Genomic DNA, 22,887 nt, shown 5'->3' on the forward strand with positions numbered 1-22,887 from the left:
TAGGGAGAGTTCTGCCACCGGCAGGGCCGCAGTCGGTAACTCACTGCGGCTAATGATATTATAAGCGCTTTACTCAATAACCCCGGCGCAGGGCGGGCGAGGAAGGAAATGCACCGTCACGGTGCCGCGTCTGGACATTTGCGGGCTGATTCCAGAGTCTCTCCCCACCCTTGGCTGCACTGAGGGGCACCCTAGAGACAGGGCTCCTGGGATCTCTTGGCCTGCGGGTCCTGAGGCCGCAGCCCGAGGGTTTGAGCTCCTGAGCACCTTGAGTCTTGCCTCTTGTCAGTTTGCATGAAGCTGTGTAGACGACTGTGGCCGCAAACCGTTCTGCCTGCGCAGGGCTGATTCTAGATCAGGGAACAGCTGATCTAGGAATGAAAGGGGTGCGAGCCAGAACTCAGAAGGGGGCCCCGAGAACGAGGGAGGGAACCGCGGTTTACTGAGCTCCCCCGCGTGCCCGGCTCGGTGCTGGGCACTCTGACCTCACAACAAGCTCCCTGAGGTTGTCATTCTTCCCCCAATTTGAGAAACGAGGAAACCGAAGCACGGAAAGTCTAATCAACCTGCCCAAGGTCACCCAGCCGAGATTTGGATTGACTCTGCCCAATGCTAAAATCATGTCCTGTCACCATCTCCTCTCTTCTCAGGAGCTAAAGCCCTTCTATTTCTGCACCAGTTCTGAGACCTCCACTATTTACCAACAAACCGAGATTCACCGATGGCAAAAGAGCGCGGGCTATTCAGCACAGATTTACAGGGTACCTCCTACGCGCTCCTAGTATTTCTAGGCCTTCAGGTGCTTTTCCATCCCTACCCGAGGTGATGCTCAAAACAGGAGAAGGGAGAAATGCTCATGAGAAGTTCATTTCCCCTATGAGTGCAGAAGGGCTTTGACGGGGACCGAACTTGCCCAAGTTCACAGAGTGTATAAAGGTGGTGCTGAGACTTGAACCGGGATCTCAACTCGAATTCTAGGCCTTCCCTTCTCCCCCCAAGATCATGTAGTTCCGTTGGGCCGGTGACAGGTGTGGGATGTGCAGGCAAGGAAGGGCAGCAAGGGCAGAAGTTGTCTGCTCCTGGGGCTCCAGCCACGCTCAGGAGAAGAGCGTCAGTCCGGGTACACATTGCTCCGAACCCACCCCACCCCCATGCGGGGCGCCGTAGTCCCCGAGCGGCAGCTCTGTCAGCGGGGACTGGAAAGAGTGCAGTGCTGGGGCAGGGTTGGTGGAGCAGCCTGTCGGAGCCCCTCGGAGGCGCGAGGACCCGTCGCCTGCGGAGGCGTCGGGCCAGTCCAGCTCGGAGCCGCGCGCTGCCCCTGCTCCTGGAGAGGGCCGGGACCGAGGGGTCAGAGTCGCTGCACAGCCAGGAACCCGGGCTGGAATCTCCGCTGCTTTCGGCCCCGGCGGCCGCTGGTTAGACACAGCGGATGCCCTTCGGCTCTCGGCGCACTCAGGGGGCGCACGGCGCTGAGTGCAGTGAGGTGGCTTTTTGAAATTTTCCGGGGCTGCTCGGCGGCGCTGCGATTGGTCGCATTCGGGTAACCTCTATGCAAATGAGGCCGCACCGCCTCCTCGCAGACCGAGACCGGGAGAGCTGGAGGGTGAGGAAGGGGCATTCGCACCGGGGCTGGGCGGGCGCACCCAGAGCCAGACGGGCAGGGACCCCTGCTCAGCCGTCCCGCGCCCGCGTGTCCCTAGCGCGGAAAGGACGCCCGGCCAGTCTCGCCGCCCCCTCCCCCTGGATTCCCTCCCCGCGGCTTCCCTCCCCACCCCTCCCCCCTGCCTGCCTTCCTGCCTGCAGCACCTTCCACCCAGATCGTCTCTAAAGGGAGTTCTTGGTTTCCTCCGGTTTCTTATGAACCCAGGATGGGCAGCAAGGAAGATGCGTGCAAGGGGTGTCCGGCGGCCGGTGGCGTCTCCAGCTTCACCATCCAGTCCATCCTGGGAGGGGGCCCCTCGGAGGCACCGCGGGAGCCCGCCGGCTGGCCGGCCAGGAAGCGCAGCCTGTCTGTGTCCTCGGAGGAGGAGGAGCCGGACGACGGCTGGAAGGCGCCCGCCTGCTTTTGCCCAGACCCGCACGGCTCCAAGGAGCCGGGCCCCAAGCACCACCCCCCCGTCCCTTTTCCCTGCCTGGGTAAGGACCCCAAGTCGCCAGTCTGGCAGAGAGCGAGCGCGAGGGGAGGGCGGCTGCGCACCCAGCCAGGACTCCCCCTCCGGGCCCCCTCCGGCCACAGCTGCGGTCGCCAGGGGTCCGGGCCGAAGGGAGCCGGGCGGGCGCTCGGGAGGAGGTGGGGAACACAGACCCCGCGCTGCTCTGGTACCTTGGGGAAGGTCGGGTTGGAGGGAGAGTGGACCACAGCGAACCGGGCACCCGGCCGGCAGACACCTGGCTCTGTCCTCAAGCCCTTTGCAGATCGGATACTTTTTTTCCCGGGACATGAGGTCTGCAAGACGGGTCTGGGCGGTCTGTCTCTATCGCAATCTTTCTGCGTCTTTTCCTCTCTGTCTCTTTCTCTTCCTTTCTGTCTGTTTCTCCTCCTTGGAATGATTAGCACTCCACGATGACTGACAACGGTGCATTTCAGAGACGGTTCCTCTTTACAACATCTGACGAAGGGGAGCCCCGCGTTAGTCCTTAGCGTGATTTCCCAACAAACGGCCTGTAAAATGATGCCACCCTACAAAGCTCGAGGAACTCTTCCAGCTCAGATATTACAAGGCAAAATCACCTTTTAAGGTGATGCTAATATTCCTCCTCCAGGCCTCCTCTCCCTCTTTCCACCTGTCCTTTCATAAAGATGGGAACACAGAGACCCCAGACTCGGAGTAGCTGGGTCCTTCTGTTGCTTTTAAAAGGCCGGGGTGCTGGGCTTTGGGTGCCAGCGAGAGGGCGAAGAAGAGGGGGTTGGTAAGATGGGACCAAGGCTGCAGGCACCTGCTAACTCCCTAGTCCCGGGAAGAGCTGGGGTCTCCGAGGCCCCCCAACTCCATGGCCTTCCTGTCTGTTCTCGCTCCTCAGGTACCCCCAAGGGCAGCGGAGGCACGGGGCCGGCGGGCTCGGAGCGCACACCTTTCATCTCTCCTTCGCACCCGGACTTTAAGGAAGAAAAAGAGAGGCTCTTGCCCGTGGGTTCGCCCTCGCCGGGGCCGGAGCGGCCACGGGACAGCGGCGCCGAGCGGCAGGCGGGCGCGGCCAAGAAGAAGACGCGCACGGTGTTCTCGCGCAGCCAGGTGTACCAGCTCGAGTCCACCTTCGACATGAAGCGCTACCTGAGCAGCTCGGAGCGCGCCTGCCTTGCCTCCAGCCTGCAGCTCACCGAGACCCAGGTCAAGACTTGGTTCCAGAACCGCCGCAACAAGTGGAAGCGGCAGCTCTCAGCCGAGCTGGAGGCGGCCAACCTGGCGCACGCGTCGGCGCAGACTCTGGTGGGCATGCCGCTGGTGTTCCGGGACAGCTCGCTGCTGCGGGTGCCAGTGCCGCGCTCCCTCGCCTTCCCCGCGCCGCTCTACTACCCGGGCGGCAACCTCTCGGCCTTACCTCTCTACAACCTCTACAACAAGCTCGACTACTGACCGGCCCGCCGGCCCCGCGCTGCCCCGGGCCGCCCGCAGCCGTCCGCAGAGCCGGGCGCGGGCTGCACCTTTCACAGCGCTCCGGAGCGAGGCGGCGTGTTTCCAGAAATATGAAGAAATACACCATGTGTATTCATTATCTCTTATTTATGGCCTCTGCCCTACTTTTTGTTTTGATTGTTTCGGGTATTTATCTGCATTCCTCAAGCCAGATCGCCTGCTTTCTACCCAAACCAAACCAAACCAATTGGCTTTGAAAGCCATTTCGGGGGGGAATGATCTCGGGTGGCGGTAGGAAAAAAAGTTTGGGCCAGATCAGCTTTGGTTGGTAGGAAAAAATCAGACAAAACACCAACAAAACCAGGTACACTCCTTCCCCCACGTGTACACCTGTATATGTATGTACATGCACGCACGCTCAGCCTAGCCAGACCCCGGGGGCTTTGGACTGTTACCTAATCACCTCTTTTCGTTTCCCTCATCCAGAGGATGGGTAGGGGCGAAAAGGGGAAAGAGTTCAAAACTGTAAATATTTTTAAAGAAAAAAATAAAACATTTTAAACATCGTTACTAACTTTGGTGGGACTGATTGCCCAGAACGGTAACTCGCAGCAGGTTTTCTCGCTTCTCCGTGCAAGGGCTTGCAAGCATCTGTGTGTACAAAGGTCTGGCTCGCACCGCGTGGAGGGTGGGGACTGGGTCAGGGACCTTGGCGCCGTCCTAGCGACACGTGGCTGGACGCGAGCCCTTCCGTCCCCTGTCCCCCTACCCATAATCTTGCCGTGATCTGGGGCGCACCCCGGCTGGAGTCCAGCTCCGGAGCCCCGTGCCGAGAACGACAAAGGCGGGGAGGCAGGCCTCGCTGCTGAAACGGCTGTTTCCCGGAACGAGCCGGACCAGGGCCCGAGCAGCCCTTTCCCAGCACTGGATTCTTCTCGGGCTTGGCCCCAGCAGGGCACGCGGCGACGTGGCCCATCCTGTGTCGCGTGCCTCTTCTCCGAGGGCGTAGGGCAGGCCGCGGTGCTGCCTGTAACTGGTAAAGCGCCTGCTTTGCTCGCCCAGAGCCTGGCGCGACCGGTTTGTAGCTGTGCACAGTCCCCCAGCGGGTGGCACAGTTGCGCGCCCCGCGCGCAGAGCGAGAACTGGGGACCGAAAGGCCACACTTCGGCCCAGGAGGGATCCAAGGCTCGAGACCAGGCGAAAGCACCGGAGGGGAAAGCGCTTCCCCACACTCTTTTGTTATTGTTCCTGGTTTGCATTGTGCCTGGCTAAATGGCTGGATCACGGGCTCACACGCGGCCTCTCGCTCTGTATGCGACTGGGACGCGCGGCGGGGGCGCCCACGGTCTTCCGCGCCGCGGCATCTGCTGCCGCGCCCGGGCCGGAAGGGCGGTGCACGTAGACAAGAGCCACGCGAGTGTCGTGCAAATCGCAGACTCCCGCTCCTGGTAGGTAGCAGCCACCTGTTCCCTGTGAAACGTCGGAAAAGGAAGCATGAGCTTGGGGGAGGCTGGTGGTTCGGCACCACGTGGGGCGAGTTCCTCGGTCCCCCTGCCGCCTTCCCCTGGCCCCGCTGAGCCGGTGCAAAGGAGCTGGGGTCCGATCTCATGCTCCAGTAGGGAAACATCCGCGTGAGAGGCTTGTCTCTGAGCCGAGAGGTATTGACATTATCTGCATTTTGTGAAAATATTCAGAATATCTGTAAGCGTTTATGTGACTCGCAGTATTCTGTATAAAATGACTGGCCAAAAAGATTCGATGTGATATTGTCTATTTTCAAATCATATTTTCCTTCACACATTAGATTTCATAAAAAACACTGTCTATTCTAAGGAGACGTCAGAAGGGTGTCACCCAAGAACACATCTGCTGATGTTAGGTTGGTTCAAGTGCGTTTATTTCATTTCAGCTGAATTCACATCAGTAAATGTTTACTGGGGCCTAGAACGTGCTGAGAAACTATGCTAAATATTGGCTTGTCAGAGAGAAAACAAAAGTGACGCTGGATCTGTTTTCTTCTGATTTATTGTATATTTCAATGAAGTTCTCTTGCTCCAGATGACCTCCCTTAAATTCGTTTCCTCTAACGTTGCTATTCGAATATTCCACGCAGAAAAACAAAACAAAACAAAAACAAAAACAAATTGCTTCCAAGTAGTTGCTTGTATAGGAATATTCCATCCATATCACTTTTGCCTGCATTTCAATGGATTACGGTTTTTACAGGAGTTGATGGTTTTAACAGTATTGGGCCACTATATCCTTCTTAGGCTTACTTCTTTTATAGGAAGTGGTTTCCTCTAGTCACTGCAGGCATTTAATGATGGAGTGATTTTGCCCTTAAGATTTTAGGAAATGACCCTTTTCTAGGTTGTCATAGTGTATATTTCAATTTTTATTTATCCAGAAGTTAGCAGTCAAAGATGATCCAACAGTGTAATTAGTTTCTAGGAACTTCTCTCTCTTACGGGTAACTAAGTATTAAACACATACACACACAGTCTTGTGACTTTGCATTTGGACTTAAAATGTTCAAGACTCCTGTTGTGGCCAGATATCCTATATCAAGACTGTCAATTCATTTGAATAATCAGCAAAAGCATCAGCCTCCTTTCAGGCTCTAAACTAGATTTAAAAGATTGACGTTTCTTAAAACTCAAGTAGAGTCGGGCTGCAACTGCATGCCCAGAGGGATCTGAATCATACACACACTGGATAATGAAATACACTTAGATTTTATTAGTGGGTAATTCATGCTTAGAATCTTGAAAAACTAATAGAATTAAATAAACAACTGGGAGAGGGAACCAAATAAGTCAACAGACAAAATTACTTAGCTAAAGTTAGAATGGAAGTAAGGCACTGCATTTTAAAAATTTGAATTTGGCCATTAACTTATTGAAAGAAAAGAGATGGAGAACCAAGTACTAGGACTGCTGAGGAAGGAGGGAAAGAATCCATTAGCAGTAATATCATCAATGCAGTAGGCAAATGGGTTGTTGCTGTATTTATTGTCAAAAATTATAAAAAGTGCATCCAATTTAGGACGTGTGAATGCATAAAGATCACCAACTCTTTATTAATACACTTTAAAAGCTAAACACTTTAACCCCCCAAATTTTCTCCCACTTCATACAAAATAACATAATAAAACAAGACTTTTTCTTCACAAAAGGCAGTGAAAAAGGTTACAGCATGGATTAAATTGCAAATTTTCAGTGAGCCTTTGACGTTCAAGAGAATCAGTCACTTCATTCTGCTGATTAAGTATCGCTTTTCTTTCACGGAGGTTAAATCACTGATTACCGGAGCAACCTTCTTGATCCTTGTAGTTCTAGAGGATTCTAGAAACACAAAAAGGAGCAAACAGCCTGCCATCTGTGGGAGTGTCAGGGCTGGGTGGAAGGGGAGAGGCTTGTAGCTGTCACCTGAGGACCCTACAGAAACATATCTTCGAAAGAAGCTGTTTGAGCTTTAACACATTCCAGAGCATTTGTTTCCCAGTCTGTTTACCCTTCTGGCAGGGGAGTTCCTCGTGGGCAAGCACTGGTCTGATTAAACGCATCTTCCGGGATCTGGTACACAAAGGGGGCTCAATAAATGTTTGTGGAAAGATGGAATGGAGAGATAAAGCAAATATAAGGGAGTTTCTGTGAGATCCACAGAACTTAGGACCATGGGAAATGTGAGATCCTGGTTCACAGGTGGAAACTCCAGGAAAATGAGAAAAAAAATCTAGGCAAAATATGCAGTTGATTACAGAGCAAATATTTCCTTCTCTCCTCCCATTTTGGGTTAGCTTCACGGGTGTATGCAAGTCCAGAGGAAGGGAGAGTAATCTAGCTCTATAAGAGTATTTATCAAAACAGGATTCCTGTTCTAAGAGACTAAGATGGGAAGGCACCACCGGCGGAGCTGGCAAGGCTTTCCCGCCCACTATTCAGAGGACAGGCAGGACGTCGGTCCCAGGAAAACTACATCTCCCAGCGTGCCGCACACGGGTGTGAGAGGGCGTTAACGCAGAGTTGCCGCGAGGCTCTTTGGGAGTTGTAGTTTCCGTTCGCCCAGCTCGCGCGCGTGTGCCCCCGTGGGAGCCGTAAGACCAGACCACGTGATCGGAACAGTCACGGTTTCCCTTTGAGCCGGAACAAGATGACTGGGTTGACCGCCAGGAGACAGCTGAGCGGACCAATCGGCTGCTTAGAATGAGACGTTGACGTTTGAAATGAGCCAATGGAAAGCCGCCTCGGGGTGGCTTCCTCTCCGCCTCCTTCGCCCAGACCGCGAGTGCTCTGAGGCAAGGCGGCGGCGGCGGCGGCGGCGGCGAGCGGTGGCGAGCGGCGGCGACGTTACCTCTGAAGGGAGCCCAAGGTAGCGGAACGAGACGACGGGGTGCAGGAGCGGACTCCCCGGGGACTCGCCGGGCCTGCAGCTGGCGGCGCCGTCCGCAGGGGAGCCTGTTTCTCTCCTATCGTTTTTCCTTTATTTTAGGAGCATCCGGGACGACAGGCCCCGGGGAGGGGCCGGGGTGCGGACGCCGCGGCAGGCCTGGCCGGGGGCTGGGGTTGGCGGTGCGGCGGCGGGGGATGGGATGAGATGGCCCTGGCGCCGGGCGGCGGGTCCCGGCGGTGGCGGGCGCAGGCTCCGCGCAAGCGCATCCTCACCAACATCTTCCGGGCTCTCCTCCCTGGAGCCCCCCACTACCGGGCCTTCGGTACTCCCAGACCCCCGACCCCAGCACCCCTGGGGACTCACTGGGTGCTTGTTCTGCAGATGACCGGTTCTAACGAGTTCAAGCTGAACCAGCCACCCGAGGATGGCATCTCCTCGGTGAAGTTCAGCCCCAACACCTCCCAGTTCCTGCTGGTCTCCTCCTGGGACACGTCTGTGCGCCTCTACGATGTGCCGGCCAACTCCATGCGGCTCAAGTACCAGCACACCGGCGCCGTCCTGGACTGTGCGTTCTACGTAGGTGTCCTCAGTTTCCGCTCCTGTTCTCACCGTATTATGATATCCCGTGTTAGTAGCGTGCCTGTCCCAGTATGGGATAGAGGCTTCTGTTGGTGGAGTTATCTGCACAGCTCTTTAGCTTTATCTGGAACACCTGTCTTGTGCCAGGTACCGTTTTTTGCGTTGGGGACATGCAAACAAACGTTGGAAACTCTCCTCTTTCAAGTTCAGGCATATGGAGTAACCCTGAAATCTTTTTGGACGTAGGATAATTGTATTTAAATTTGCAGCAAGATTAATTTGGCTATCAAGGATGGCTACTTACTATCAGCTAGTATGATGAATGGGATAAAACAGCCCTCAGTTTGCCAATATAGTAGTTTTTGTGAACACTGACTTGCTTTTTTGTGCTGTTTTTTTTTTTTTACTTGTTTACAATGAATAGGTGAGCTCAGTGCGTATCATCCTGAGCATAAGCTGAACAGTTGGCTGTGGGAATAGGAATTTTGAAACACTCTGTAAGTTTTAAATGGTTGAACATTTTATTTTGTAGGATCCAACACATGCCTGGAGTGGAGGATTAGATCATCAATTGAAAATGCATGATTTGAACACTGATCAAGGTAACATGACCACATTTTTACCAGTTTGTTTCCTTGGCTAAGGAACTAGGATATGAATGTTTATTTAGGAAGAGTAGTTCCTGAATTGCTTGCTTAGCTGCATAGATGCATGTTAAAGTGGCTGAATTTAGAGTTTTTTAAAAAATTTAAATGACCATTAAGTTAATGATCACAAAACAATATGCATGTATTTTTGCAGTAAAGCCCATTATGGTCACCATTCTAAAGTTTACATGGGGCTCACCTCTGGCTCAGGAGAGTGTGGTGCTGAGAACACCAAGGCTCCTGATTCAGATTCCATGTAGGGATGGCCGGTTAGCTCACTTGGGAGAGCGTGGTGCTGACAACACCAAGGCAAGGGTTAAGATCCCCTTACCGGTCATCTTTAAAAGAAATAAAATAAAAATAAAGTTTACACGAAATGATGCTTAGTTATTTGTCCTTTACGTTATCCTTAGAAGTGGACTGGATCCCATAGTGGTTTTTAAAAACCAGCATCATAAAATAGCCAACCGTGTTTACGTTAATCCTGATTGTATAGTTATTTAGCAGTAGAGTATGTTTCCATTGCATTTATTGAATGAATGTCAAGATGGCACACTTTCTTTTAGATAAGTAATTTTTTAGAGGCCCAGATATGAAATGACTTACCCAAATTTTCATGGTGATATTAGGGCCAAGGAGAGATTGGGTTGGAACCCAAATGCACAGAGCTCTGTAGCTGAGCATGTGTTTGTGTGTACATTAGACAAACATGTACTTAAGGAGATGGCAGGGCACAGACATATGACTAGATCGAGAACGAGTTGGACAAAAGAATGGGCACATTTTCTCAAAGAAAAAAAACCAACCACTCAATCAGAGGTGGATTTTGCGTGAAAGTCACTTTCTCATTTAAATGTTTAGTTTTGTTTGCCAGTACTGTAGCTTACCCTGTATAGAAAGTAAGTTTGAAGGTTTAGGTCCTATTTGTTTGAAGACTTGGGGGCAAAGAACACTGAAAAGCAAACTTAAGGTTTTTTTTTTTTAAACTTAAAGATTTTTGGTATTATAGACTGTAACTTAGGGAATTATCTGTTTACTCTCTGAAGGTCAGTGCCAAACTTCATGAGATACTTTCCTTTCTTGTTTAAATGATATATTTTTAAAAAGGCAGCATTTCTGTTTAAAGGTCAAGACCATATGTTGTTCATTCTTTCATCCTTGGCAGGTGGCTCAAATTCTGGCACATAGTAAACATTTAGTAGATGTTAGTTGAATGAATAACTGAGAATGTGAAGGTTGAAACTGAAAGATGTGTATTGGAAGTTTGATCCACTGTGAAAACCAAGTGGAATAATTGTAGGACTTCACCCCCAGCTCTCATAATCCTGTAACCATGTAAATAAGTTTCTTATAAGTATTGGTTTAATGTTCAAGATAAGTGTTGTTGAAATCCAGAAGACCAGAGTTCTTCCCTCCTTTGTTCATTCAACAGATATTTCTTGAGCACCTAGCATGTACCAGATCTTATATAGGTAAAGGCACAGGTACAGAAGTAAACAGGGTTTCTGTAAGAATTCTGGAATTAGGTCAGGAAAATAACAGACATGCCACTGTTTTAATGTAGGCTGTAATTCACACAGCAGCCTTTGATATGTACCATGCTAGTGAATCAAGTTGCGCTGTAAGGTGAACAGAGAGGAAAGGAAAACTTCTTGTAGTCATGGAAAGATTTTTCTTATATGCAGCCATTTCCATAGAGTTGGATGAGGTGGATTCATTACAGTTGAATGAATGTTTCCTTTAATTCATTTGAGGAATCTTGTTTAGTAGATGTTAGTAAAGCTAAGTGTTGGTTCCCCCCACCCCTTCTTTCTCCTGTAGAAAATCTTGTTGGAACCCATGATGCCCCTATCAGATGTGTTGAATACTGTCCGGAAGTGAATGTGATGGTTACTGGAAGTTGGGATCAGACAGTTAAATTGTGGGATCCCAGAACTCCTTGTAATGCTGGGACCTTCTCTCAGCCTGAAAAGGTAGGCTCTTTATATTCATCATAGGAATTGTGTTTGATGAATATGCTGTTGAATTTAGAGATTAAGAGTTGACAAAGAGTCTTTTATAATCCCTACTACATAGAAATGCTTTAATGCAAAGGAAAATTAACTTTGGGATTTTGGTCACCTTTTTTCTGTCAACTTGTACTGGAGAATGCTAGCTTAAATGAACCTGCCTATCTGTATTGTCAGTGCTTTAACTTTCAGGACTGAGGAGCAGCTCACTGCCTTTTCAGAGAATTTAGCAAAGACTGTTCGATTATCTTAAATTGGGTTTGACATGCCCAAACCGGAAAATGGATGGAGCATCACTCATTTTCATTTGTGACCCGAGATTTCATTTGAGTTGACTGTTAAGAGCACGAAATGGGTTATTTCAAGTTTAGTGGGAAAGGTGCCCTGTGTTCCCTGGCTTTTACTGTTTGTGTGTGTATTTTTTTTAATGCTGAGAGATGTAGTTTGACGGCTCTTACTCTGAATGAAGCTTTTTCAAACCGAAACTTTGTGTATTTATTCTAACCTTTTGATCTGTCTGATGAAAGTGTAATTGAGAATTTTTGCTGTATCCTCATCAGACTTTATCAGGTGGTAGTTAAAGATTGATCGTTCTAGCAGTTTAAAGGTATCCTTCACTTGAATATATTTCCTCAGTGTAAATATACTATTCAATTCCTGTTAGCTATCATTAAATACAGTGGTCATCCAGAGCCATTATTTTTGTCACATAACAGTTGAATCTACTCCTGGCAAGACCTTTGTTCAGAATAAAATAATTGCATTGTTTCTAGTTTTGATTTATGGTTGTATGTAACATGTTAAGAACTGTGATAAATTGCAGACAGAATATCATGTAATGGACAGCCACACTGAATCAAGCTGCTTATTGGTTCAGCAAGGTTCATTATGTCACTTTTTTTAATACTTTCTTTGATAAATGTATATACCTAGTCAGTAGGATGACAGTGGTTTCACTTGATTTATGATCAGTGGGGATAGAGAGCACTATTAGAAGCTTGCGTGTCACCTGTATAGTAAAGATTTAAGATAAAATTGTACCATTATAAATTGATCTCTTTCTGGATTCTGTATCTTTTAAGTTTGGTGTAGTTAATACATCTTAGATTAATTTTCATTTTTTCTGCAAATGTTTTGTTTTCTGAATAAACTATGATAAATATTATGCTGTTTGTCCTATTTAAATCTGCTTATTAAATCTATTGCTTTGAATCTTTTTAATTCCTTGTTTTTCCCTTAGTCACATTAGTTGTTGAATTTTAAGGTCAGATTGAAGAGACTGTTGGGGCATAGTGTAGTAAAATCTAACTTGGTTCTTCAGCTGGTGGTTTGTAGTTAACATACTACTGACTGTTAACCATAAGGTTTAATCACTGAATGTTAAGGAGATGTCTTATCATTTCCTGGGGCCTCTCTGCATTTGTTATAGCTGTTCTTCAGGTTTGAAAATATTAGGTCAGATTAAGTTGGAGCTGCTTATATTTGAAAATAATAACCAGAGCACAGTTATGCATCTCAAGTCTAGATTAATAAAATGACAACATGATTAGGAAAATATTGTTTGTCACCTTTTTTATGAATTTGCCACCTCTGTTTTGTCTCCAAGTAATATTATATCTGCAAATAAACTGTTAAATCTTTGCTTGCAGGAAATTCTATGATTTAGGAATTTTTGTGGATTTTATTATTGAAGAAAAGGCATTAGGAGGGGGAAAATAGACACCTATTTTATTAAGGAATAAAATGCTTTTTAATATTCCTAAAGATGAACTTCTGTCTTGAATGTTTGCTGTGACGTCAGGGCACAAGAATTCTCTTTGTCATATGCCAGACCACTGTCCTTATCTTTTAATTTTGAGTTTGTATGCCATCAAAAGCAACTAAACAGCTAATTAATGATGGGTCCCTTACTCTTCCCGGAAAGGCCTATTTATTCAGTGTAACAGCCGGGAGAAATGGAGATTTTCAAAGAGTTGCAAAATGAAATCTCCTTCCAAAAGGTGGTCATAGATGATAACTTTGAAAATGATTGTTTTATGAAAAGCAAGAAAAGTAAAATTTGAAAATGATTGTCTTTGAAAAAGAAACCTATCAAAAGGTGTCTTGAATTATTTTTTGGCTTTGTTTTCTCATTTTTGAGTGTTTTTATAAACACTTTTGCCATCTCTAAATAAAAAGGAGGAGGCTGGGAAAAGTTGTTTGTTTCAGTAATGAAGAAAATTAAGTCTTTAAAAGTGCCTTTACAAAATTAATTACAATGTACATTATATGATACTTGGTGAAGTATTAAGAATATCATGTGTTTGCTATTTTGTGTGAATTGGTTTGAATAACTGCAGTATCTAAAGTTGGTACCTGTGTTTGGGATCCTGATCAGATAACTTTTTTATGGTTTTATGATTAGATAAACTTCGTTTTGGGGCAAAATGCCCTTTTCAGGCAAGTAGGTGATTTTCAGCAAATTTTGGTCTTTCTTTAAAGGTGTATACCCTCTCAGTGTCTGGTGACCGGCTGATTGTGGGAACAGCGGGCCGCAGAGTGTTGGTGTGGGATTTACGGAACATGGGCTACGTGCAGCAGCGCAGGGAGTCCAGCCTGAAATACCAGACTCGCTGCATACGAGCGTTTCCAAACAAGCAGGTACTGATCTATGATCTATCTGGAATTTAAAATTAGTATGACCTTACATAATAGTGATTTGGCCACTGCCTTTATGCCTTTAAAGTTTTTTGTTTTTGGGGGGGTTTTTTTGAGTAGTGATTTAGAATTTGCGGTTAGGTGTATTCTCATTTAATATTTTTGACAGCCTTGTATTAAAAGGTAGTGTGTTAACCCCCATTTTAGAGAAGACCTTGATGTTCAGGGAGGTTAAGTAACCTGCCCAGGAACACCAGTGGTTTGAATAGAGGTCTTCAGATTTCTTATTGATCCTGGTCCAGGATGCTTGAGAGAGATAAGATAATCAGAGAGAGTTTTGCAGATATTTCAGTTTACAAACCAGTGAATTAAAATTTAAATCTGGAAATTTAAGTTTATAGAATTTGCTGTTCTCTTTTTGCCTTTTGTAACCCTGATACTAGAGTTCTTTCCCCCGTCTCACACTAGAATAGAACTTTGATTTTTTTTTTTTGAAATAAGAACTTCACTGAGGTTAGACAGGCAGTGCCCCTCATATAATGACTAAGTCTTGATGTACAGGGTGGGTCACCTTCCATCATCATCACTAAATGAGATTAGCCTGTTTATTAGTGAGCACTCTCCTGCCCCCAGTCCTTGAAGTTCTAAGGGGAGCTGGTGGTGTGGTCAGCTGTAGTTGAAATTTTGCAAGAGGAAAAGTCATTAAAAATAGCAGGTACCTTTGGAATCTTGTGGCTGTCCTTTAGTGACTGTGGAACTTGAAGCAGTTATGTCAGTCATTCTCTTGGCCCTTTATTTCAAAAGCCAGTACCTCAAATGGTGATCACAGTTCTTTTTTTCAGGAAATTGTAATTTCCACTGAAGATAAGCAATTGCAATTATGTGAAACTTTAGTGATTTAAATATGTGATTAAAACATGCTCTATTTTTATAAAAATAAACTCCGTTTTTATGTTTGTGTCTAAAATTTTCTATAGGACTATCCCCACTTATTATAGTGGAAGTTTACAAGTAGGGTTTTACTGATTTTTTTCCCCCCTCCATAAGCAGTTTTCAGGAATAAATCTTGTTTATACCTTGAAGGATTAAAAAAAGTATAAAACAGATTTCATGTTTGGCATATTATCTCTTACTTTTTTTGGACATAATGTCATTTCAAGGAAAGTTGAGAGAAGGCTTGATATTGTAAGCTGCTTTTGAATGTTCCTGAAAGTTGGCTTTGTTTGCAAACCTGTCTTTCTGTAGCTAATGCAAGAGGTGGAATGACTGTGATGGAATACTGATGTTCCAGTTCATGTGGATTATTGATGCAGCAATGAAGGAAACACAATTCCTGTAGCTGTTAGAGTTGAAAAGCCATAGAATGTAGAAGAGTATATTTCAACCGAGGGAACAAATTTGATTCCCTTTCTAGACAGGACAACAAATAAATAATACTAAAACTTTAAAATTCTGGTTTAGGTTTGACCAAAAACCAGACATTTTTTATTGCAATGTGTAAGGCACTGGTACAGTGAAGAAAGCAAGAGATAATAGCCTTATTTTTTATAAAACAGGGATTAGTGTTTTTAACTTTTTAGAATCGTCATAACGATGTTAGCACATCTTAAAAACTGTTACAACCTGGCCGTGCTTTCTTTGGAATAACGTTTCTTTTGAAATAATCATCTTTCCTTAGTGTGCGTTAAATTTGGGAATTAGTACCTTATTTTTGGAGGTTGGATTTTACCATTTTTGTCCTCTGGTTCCCTCTTGGCAGGGTTATGTATTAAGCTCTATTGAAGGCCGAGTGGCAGTTGAGTACTTGGACCCAAGCCCTGAGGTACAGAAGAAGAAGTATGCCTTCAAATGTCACAGACTGAAAGAAAATAATATTGAGCAGATTTACCCGGTGAATGCCATTTCCTTTCACAATATCCACAATACATTTGCCACAGGTGAAGTATGGCATGCTAACCTATATCTAATTATTAAGATAATGTGCTTTTTAAAATTAATTGAATACTATTTATTTATGCTTAGGCAGAATTTTTTGAAAATTTATGCTTGCTTTTTGTGGTGTGTAGGGAAGAAAATCTGGTACAGTACTTCTTGGGGAATATGTAACATCTTTTGGCCCTAAGAATGAACTGTTTGTTAAGATAATGGCTATTTCTGTATCTGGTATTAAGAACCATTTTAGCTATTTTGAAATTACTTGCAGGTGGTTCTGATGGATTTGTAAATATTTGGGATCCGTTTAACAAAAAGCGACTGTGCCAGTTCCATCGGTACCCCACCAGCATTGCATCACTTGCCTTCAGTAATGATGGGACTACCCTTGCAATAGCATCATCATATATGTATGAAATGGATGACACAGAACATCCTGAAGATGGTATCTTTATTCGCCAAGTGACAGATGCAGAAACAAAACCCAAGTGAGTATGCTTCACCTGTATTTGAGCCTTTTCTTGCATTCAACCCAGGATTTATTAATTTTTCTAAATTCATGAATAGCATTGTTGATGCCTGCTCGATATTACAGCTGACTGTAGGGTTGGAGTTGATTTTATCTTGTTCTCCCAAGCTTTCAATATCCGTAGGTTGATAGACGTCTGATAGATAAAATTGTGCCTAGTTGTTTTGTAGAGAAGAATGTCAAACTCTCATTCTTCTTGAATAGGCTCTATTATTTGAATCTCTGGAGTTATTACTAACTCATTGCTTCAAAATTAAGTTGAGGAATTCAAGAATAATTTATTTTAGCAAATTCTGTTTAAGATATTTAAGAATTTGAACTGCCAAAAATCTTTCCTCTCCACAGAGGTTGTTTCTTTAATATTTACACAAAGTGAATGACCTTCAGGTCTTATTGGAAACCTAGGATAATATGGCCTTGCCTGGAATAGCGAATCTCCTTAGTTTTCAGATTTTCATAGATGTCTTTGCCTGTTGTAACTGTTGTCCGAAAGGAACTATTTACATTTTTTTGATACCAACAGGTTAAAGCTTTTTACTTAATTACCTCCACCAGGTTTAAAAGAAAACTAAGACTTAGGCACATGTTAAACTGTAAAATTCCTCTCCCAAGTGTCTTTGTCCTGTTCCCTGTTCCTCTCTCCCCAGGCCCTTGAAGAAAGTCCTTGATAAATATTTGTAGAATAACAGTGTTTTCAGGATTCCTGTACTTTTCTGAATTAAAGTGGGTATGGTACTCTCACTAAATTGAGGGCAAAGTATTAAATATTTAATATCATATGTGATTTTACAGGTTTGACTTTAGTAAAGTCTTAGCTTGTGAAGCCTGTTGGATAAAGGGCTGTGTTTGCATTTAATCTGTCACTTTTGTATCTCTTGTCCTGGCCAGCCATTTTGATCTCATGCTGTTCTTTTTTTCTTTTGAACTTGTAGGTCACCATGTACTTGACAAGATTTCATTTACTTAAGTGCCATGTTGATGATAATAAAACAATTCGTACTCCCCAATGGTGGATTTATTACTTTTAACAAAGAAACCAGGGAAAAATATTAATTTTAATATTATAAGAACCTGAAAATAATGGAAAAGAGGTTTTTATTGATTTTTTTTTTTTTTTTTTTTTTTTTAATGAACATTTTCTTAAGTGCATGAGATGGTTTGATGGTTTGCTGCATTAAAGGTATTTGGGCAAACAAAACTGGAGGGCAGGTGACTACACTTTTGAGAATCAGTTTTGACCTTTATGATTTTTGTTTCCACTGTGGAAATACACGTTTGTAAATAAATATAGATAATAAAAATCCCTTTGCATTCTTTCTGGACCTTAAATGGTAGAGGAAAAGGCTCTTGAGCCATTTGTTTCTTTGCTGGTTATAGTTGCTAATTCTAAAGCTGCTTCAGACTGCCTCATGAGGAGGTTAATCTACAATTAAACAATATTTCCTCTTGGCCGTCCATTATTTTCTGAAGCAGATGGTTCATCATTTCCTGGGCTGTTAAACAAAGCGAGGTTAAGGTTAGACTCTTGGGAATCAGCTAGTTTTCAATCTTATTAGGGTGCAGAAGGAAAACTAATAAGAAAACCTCCTAACATCATTTTGTGACTGTAAACAATTATTTATTAGCAAACAATTGATCCCAGAAGAGCAAATTGTTTGAGTCAGTAATGAACTGAGAAAAGACAGAGCATATCTGTGTATTTGGAAAAATAATTGTAACGTAATTGCAGTACATTTAGACAGGCATCTATTTGGACCTGTTTCTATCTCTAAATGAATTTTTGGAAACATTAATGAGGTTTACATATTTCTCTGACATTTATATAGTTTTCATGTCCATTTCAGTTGTCCAGCCGCTGGTGATTAAGGTTAAGAAGAAAAAAATTATAGTGAGGATGATATTCATTTCAATGTAATGCCTTAAAGCAGAACACGAACTTAGCTTGGCTTATTCTAGGTAGTTTCAAATAGTATTTTTGTTATCAAACTTACTAGTTTTAATTTATGTTATTTGAAATTGTATGTCTGAATAGGACTTGGACCTTTACTGAAATTTATTTTATCCATGATGTATTTTTAAAAAATTCTTTTGGTACAGAGAAGGGTGTTATTTTTATTTTTTAAGTATTTCAGTGAAAACTTAGTTTAAGTCTGAACCTATCTTTTGAAATGTATTTTCTTCATTGCAGGTCCACGTAATCATCTCCTGAAAGTGGTTTCTCTATGGAAAGCTTTGTTTGCTTCCTACAAATACATGCTTACCCCCTAAGGGATGTGTTATAATCATTGTGTATATGTTATTTAGTATGTGGATTTCTCTGTTTTCTGTTTTATGAGAAACGTGTCTGTGTACCCTTTAATATTTTGTTTAGGATGAGGAGTCCTTGTGTCCTGTGCAGTAGTCTGAAGAATTTTCCCTCCCTCCCCCAAGCAAGCCTAGTTGCTGTTTATGAGCAGTTTGAGCTCTTTTTGTAACATCTAAATCTGTTATTTCTGTGCTGTCTAATAAATCAGATTCAGAACCTTACATGTTGGATGTTTTTAAATGTTGATAATTAGTGTAATTTACTACTTAGAAAGCCTTCTGTTAAACAAAAAACTCTTCATCAGGGGCATGTTGAAGATGACATTTGTCCTTTAAGTCCACTGTGCCTTGTTTAATTGTGTCTCTGATGTACGTTGGGGATTCAGTTCTGGATAAAGTGATCTGTTGGAGTTCAGCCATTTCCCTCGTGCCCCTCAATGGCTCAGCAGGGCCCTTGAGCCAGCTGTGCAGCTTCATTCAGGACGGGCACAGACTGAATGACAGCCTCTGAGCTCCTTTTGGCATGGTGCTCTCCTAGTGGTGCCAGTGCAGTAAAGCTCATGTAGCTCATACGTCCCTGTGCTGATGAAATCATCGTCCACGCACAGAGAGCCAAATGACAGACCCTTCTGTACTTATCCATAACATGCTAAATCAAAGTGAAGCCCTTGGGATGGTAAATAATGTAATAGTCAGGGACTAACTGATGATATCAGTTCTTTAGTGTGATTATGTACTTTTAAAAGTCATAACCATTTGGTTGAGGACAGCATAAATTTAAAACATTGTATAACTGAAATAATTAATATAGTATTGTTAAAGGTAACCAAATTAAAGCAGTGTTGTGGACCCGTTTTTGAGGTGTTGTGGGACATCCTTTTTTTGTAGTTCCTTCTGGATGTCTCTTCTTGTCTCTTAAGACCAAATGTGTCTCCCTACATACTCCTTAAGCAGCTCCCCTTCACAGTTGCCTTCTTATATGATTATAGCTGTCTTTCCCCCAAATTACCCAGGTGTATTACCTTGGGATTTTTATTGGTTTCCTTTATCCAGATTCAACTGTCTCCTGTTTGTCTTTTCTTCCCGCTGCTACTATCCCACAGCTGTCTGGGTGAGCGCAGCAACCTCCAGTCTCTGCCCTAAGTCTTCTGTCTTCTAGAGCAGTGACTTTCAAACGTTTTAGCTGTGACCCAAGAAATACATTTTGAGCCATACAGTCCAGAACACAGAGATAAATATAATATGTATAACAGACAAAAGGTTCATGAAACTTGCCCTTCCTGCATGTCATACATCTATTTTTTTGTTGTTATTTTAAAGAAACGCGTTATGGCCCCCTGAACTGATTTTATAGCATTGCCACCTGTAATTTGCAAAAACTGCTCACTACCACACAAAACTTTTTAGGAACTTATTTTTCTTATCATGCCATACTTGGAGTTCTCTAATCCCTCCCATTGCTCATAGTTGCCCTTCATTAACTTCCTAAGAAGATATGCTTCTTCCAAAGCCTTTGGATCATCAGGAAGGGACTGCTGTCAAAGTGCTGTCAGAGAATGAGGGTGGGACTGACCGTCACTGGGAATTCTCATAAGTGGGTGGGATGGGAATGTGGTGGTGGCAATATTTGGTGTTTCCTAAGGTGTTTTCTATGCACTAACCTCCAGTGAAAAAAAGGATTCTGCTGTCAAATAACATGAGCTCCCTTACTTCAGTGGGGACTCGGTGCACGTTGATCTATTGAGAGGTTGGAGAACTGCAGCAGTAAAAATATCCTTGTAAATTTGCTTAACTCAGTTTTCACCAAATTCCTTTGACCCTGAGTCTACTCTCTGCTCTTGATGCACCCTCCCATCTTCAACTATTTTACCTTTTACCATTCCCCAGAAAACACTGGGGTTCTGCTACTCTGAGGAGCCAGGCTACTTGCTTCACTGTAACTTAAATGTTCATGTTGATTATGAAATCTCAAAGACTGCTCAGGATTTTCTTTCTGAACCGCTATTTTTCAGGTTTTAATTGGAATCCTTCTGCAGGGTCCTGTTCAAGGTCCCCTTTTCCATGAAGGCCTCCATCCTTGCTGTAGCTCACAAATAAGTGCCCTTTCTCAAAATGTATGGAGCACCTCGTGCTTATATACTTTGGGTAATAGTTACTTATACCACTTGATGTAACATTTTTGTGTGTGCACATCTTGCTCTCCTTACTTAAGACCAGAGACCACCCCCTTTTTTTTTTTTTTACTCTGGCACATGAATGTTGGGCCACTTTGATGTTGCTGAATAATGTAGACAGTCCCTGTTTTCAAAATAACTTGAGGGGCTGGCCGGTTAGCCCAGTTGGTTAGAACATGGCCTTGTAATACAAAGGTCAAGGGTTTGGTTACCTATACCAGCCAGCTGCCAAAAAAAAAAAAAAAATCAAAATAACTTGAAATATAATTTTGGAATATAGACACTGTCCCGTGCACTACCCATATGACTTTTGGCTTTGTTCATTCATTAAGTATTTAATAACTATTATAGAAGTGATATGTTCATTGTAGAAAAATACAGATAACAGACATGCAAAAAATGAATTATGCCATCACAAGCCTATGATAGGAGAAAACTGAAAAGTTTTTTTTCCTGGCTTCATTGAGGTAGAATTGATAAAAGACATATAGTTAAGGTGTATAATGTGATATTTTGGTATGTGTATATGTTGTGAAATGATTAGCACAATCGAGCTAATTTATATCCATCACCTTACATTGTTACTTTTTATTTTTGTGATGAGAATACTAAAGATATACTCTTAGCAAATTTTAAGTATACAGTATGTTATTATAAAGTATAATCACCATGCTGTACATTAGGTCTCCAGAACTTACTCATCTTATAGGAGATAACTCCTTTTAACATTTAAAATCCATCCTTGTGGATTTTCTGTGTGTATTTCTCCATAAATAAAAGTTTCATTTGGAATGGTTTGACTCATGGTATAGGCCATGTGGCCTGCATGATGTTTACTTTGGAGATATGTCCTTGGTGTACTTTGAAGTAATGGGTGGCAGGTCACCCCTAAAACCTGGATGCAAGAGATCCTGTGACTGTGACTAAGAGGAGTCTGGCCATGGGGAATTCCATGATGTGGACAGAAAATGGTGACTTCAAATTTGCACCTTCAGGTGTGACATGGGCAGGAGCTCCAAATGGCTGGTTATATTATGTAAATGAGTTCCTTCTCACATGGGCTTTCACTCTATAGGCTGTTTCAGAGTCAGGCTACAGTTGTCTACTTATTTACTTGTGGCTAAGATGCTCCTGAGCAACACTGGGGGCTAGTTAGTATGTACAGTTTTACAAGACTTGGATCTTATTTAAGTATCCTGCTTTATGCACTTAATGTATTATGAAATTTTGCCTGTAATTTATCTTTTGCCTTTATTTTCAATGGCTACCTAGTTGGTACTTGATTATTTGAACAACTATTTAGTGCCTGCTCTATGCCAGCCACTGCTAGGTGCTGAGGTTCCAGTGGTAAGTAGAATAAAAAGACCCTTGCTCTCACTGGATTTCTAATCTTGGAAGGGGGTTTCTCCTTGGGCAGGGGGTGTGGATGATAGACAAATATGTAAATAATTATAAAGTAGTGTGACAGGTGCTATGATATAGTTTGGCTGCGTTTTGTTTTTAAGAACTTGGCCAATGTTTGGTCCTCACAGCCACTGCCCTGTTAGCAAAAGGAGGCAGTTTGGTGATTGCTCTTAAGTCTAAGGTCACCTAATTGACCAATGCAGACACTGTGACAACCTGGGCACCAGAAAAAGTAGTGTGGGCTGAAAGCTCCTTTTAGAGAACATTCTGGTTAGAACTTTAGGGAGGAAGGAACCTAGCACCCTGTCGAATCTGTGAGTCCCTCACCCCTGTGGCCTGTCATTCCTCTGGAAGTGAATCTGCTAGTTTATCAGGTCAGGCAGTGTGATGTGACAATGTGAGTCTTGGAGTCCAGCCTTTGAACCTGGCTTTGAATCATGACTTTACTGCTTAATTCATTGCATCACTAGCCAAATTAATTTCTGAACCTTAGTTTCCTCATCTGTAAAATAAAAGTAATACCTAGCCCGTGGACTTATGAACAAGTATGTAAAATATGATACAGTCAGTGAATCGCAAATCTCCGTTCTCTTTGGATGAAAAGTATTAAATCCATCACTCTTAGACGTACTTATTAGCTGACTTTTAGATTTTTTTTTCATGAGTTAATGTAGTTAGATATCTATGTGATTCCTGGTTCTTAAA

At 43.8% G+C, this 22,887-nt stretch overlaps 2 protein-coding genes across 3 annotated transcripts; both read left to right on the forward strand.

Annotated features, from left to right (window-relative positions):
• Positions 1 to 1,868: 1,868 nt before the first annotated feature.
• On the forward strand, positions 1,869 to 3,575 carry HMX2 (H6 family homeobox 2). Its single transcript, XM_063101489.1, has 2 exons — positions 1,869 to 2,136; positions 3,022 to 3,575. Exons 1-2 carry the CDS (start codon positions 1,869 to 1,871, stop codon positions 3,573 to 3,575), a joined length of 822 nt encoding a protein of 273 aa, XP_062957559.1.
• A 4,276-nt stretch (positions 3,576 to 7,851) lies between these two features.
• On the forward strand, positions 7,852 to 18,826 carry BUB3 (BUB3 mitotic checkpoint protein). Of its 2 annotated transcripts, XR_010024052.1 has the most exons (9): positions 7,852 to 7,946; positions 8,349 to 8,543; positions 9,079 to 9,148; positions 11,015 to 11,166; positions 13,684 to 13,842; positions 15,599 to 15,776; positions 16,043 to 16,259; positions 17,233 to 17,391; positions 18,489 to 18,826. XR_010024052.1 is itself a non-coding variant. In XM_063102475.1 (8 exons), exons 2-8 carry the CDS (start codon positions 8,349 to 8,351, stop codon positions 18,496 to 18,498), a joined length of 981 nt encoding a protein of 326 aa, XP_062958545.1. In that variant the 5' UTR covers positions 7,852 to 7,946; the 3' UTR covers positions 18,499 to 18,826. The 2 variants fall into 2 exon arrangements, 1 of the variants encoding a protein (XP_062958545.1); XM_063102475.1 differs by lacking the exon at positions 17,233 to 17,391.
• Positions 18,827 to 22,887: the final 4,061 nt, after the last annotated feature.

The sequence above is a fragment of the Cynocephalus volans genome, chromosome 7, assembly GCF_027409185.1.
Source record: "Cynocephalus volans isolate mCynVol1 chromosome 7, mCynVol1.pri, whole genome shotgun sequence".
NCBI classification, from domain to species: Eukaryota; Metazoa; Chordata; class Mammalia; order Dermoptera; family Cynocephalidae; genus Cynocephalus; species Cynocephalus volans.

Coding starts and splice junctions, on each gene's coding strand:
- HMX2 (XM_063101489.1), top strand. CDS start 1,869: ATGGGCAGCAAGGAAGATGCGTGCAAGGGGTGTCCGGCGGCCGGTGGC. Junction 2,137..3,021: donor CGTCCCTTTTCCCTGCCTGG/GTAAGGACCCCA, acceptor CTCGCTCCTCAG/GTACCCCCAAGGGCAGCGGA.
- BUB3 (XM_063102475.1), top strand. CDS start 8,349: ATGACCGGTTCTAACGAGTTCAAGCTGAACCAGCCACCCGAGGATGGC. Junction 13,843..15,598: donor GAGCGTTTCCAAACAAGCAG/GTACTGATCTAT, acceptor CCCTCTTGGCAG/GGTTATGTATTAAGCTCTAT. Junction 15,777..16,042: donor CCACAATACATTTGCCACAG/GTGAAGTATGGC, acceptor AATTACTTGCAG/GTGGTTCTGATGGATTTGTA.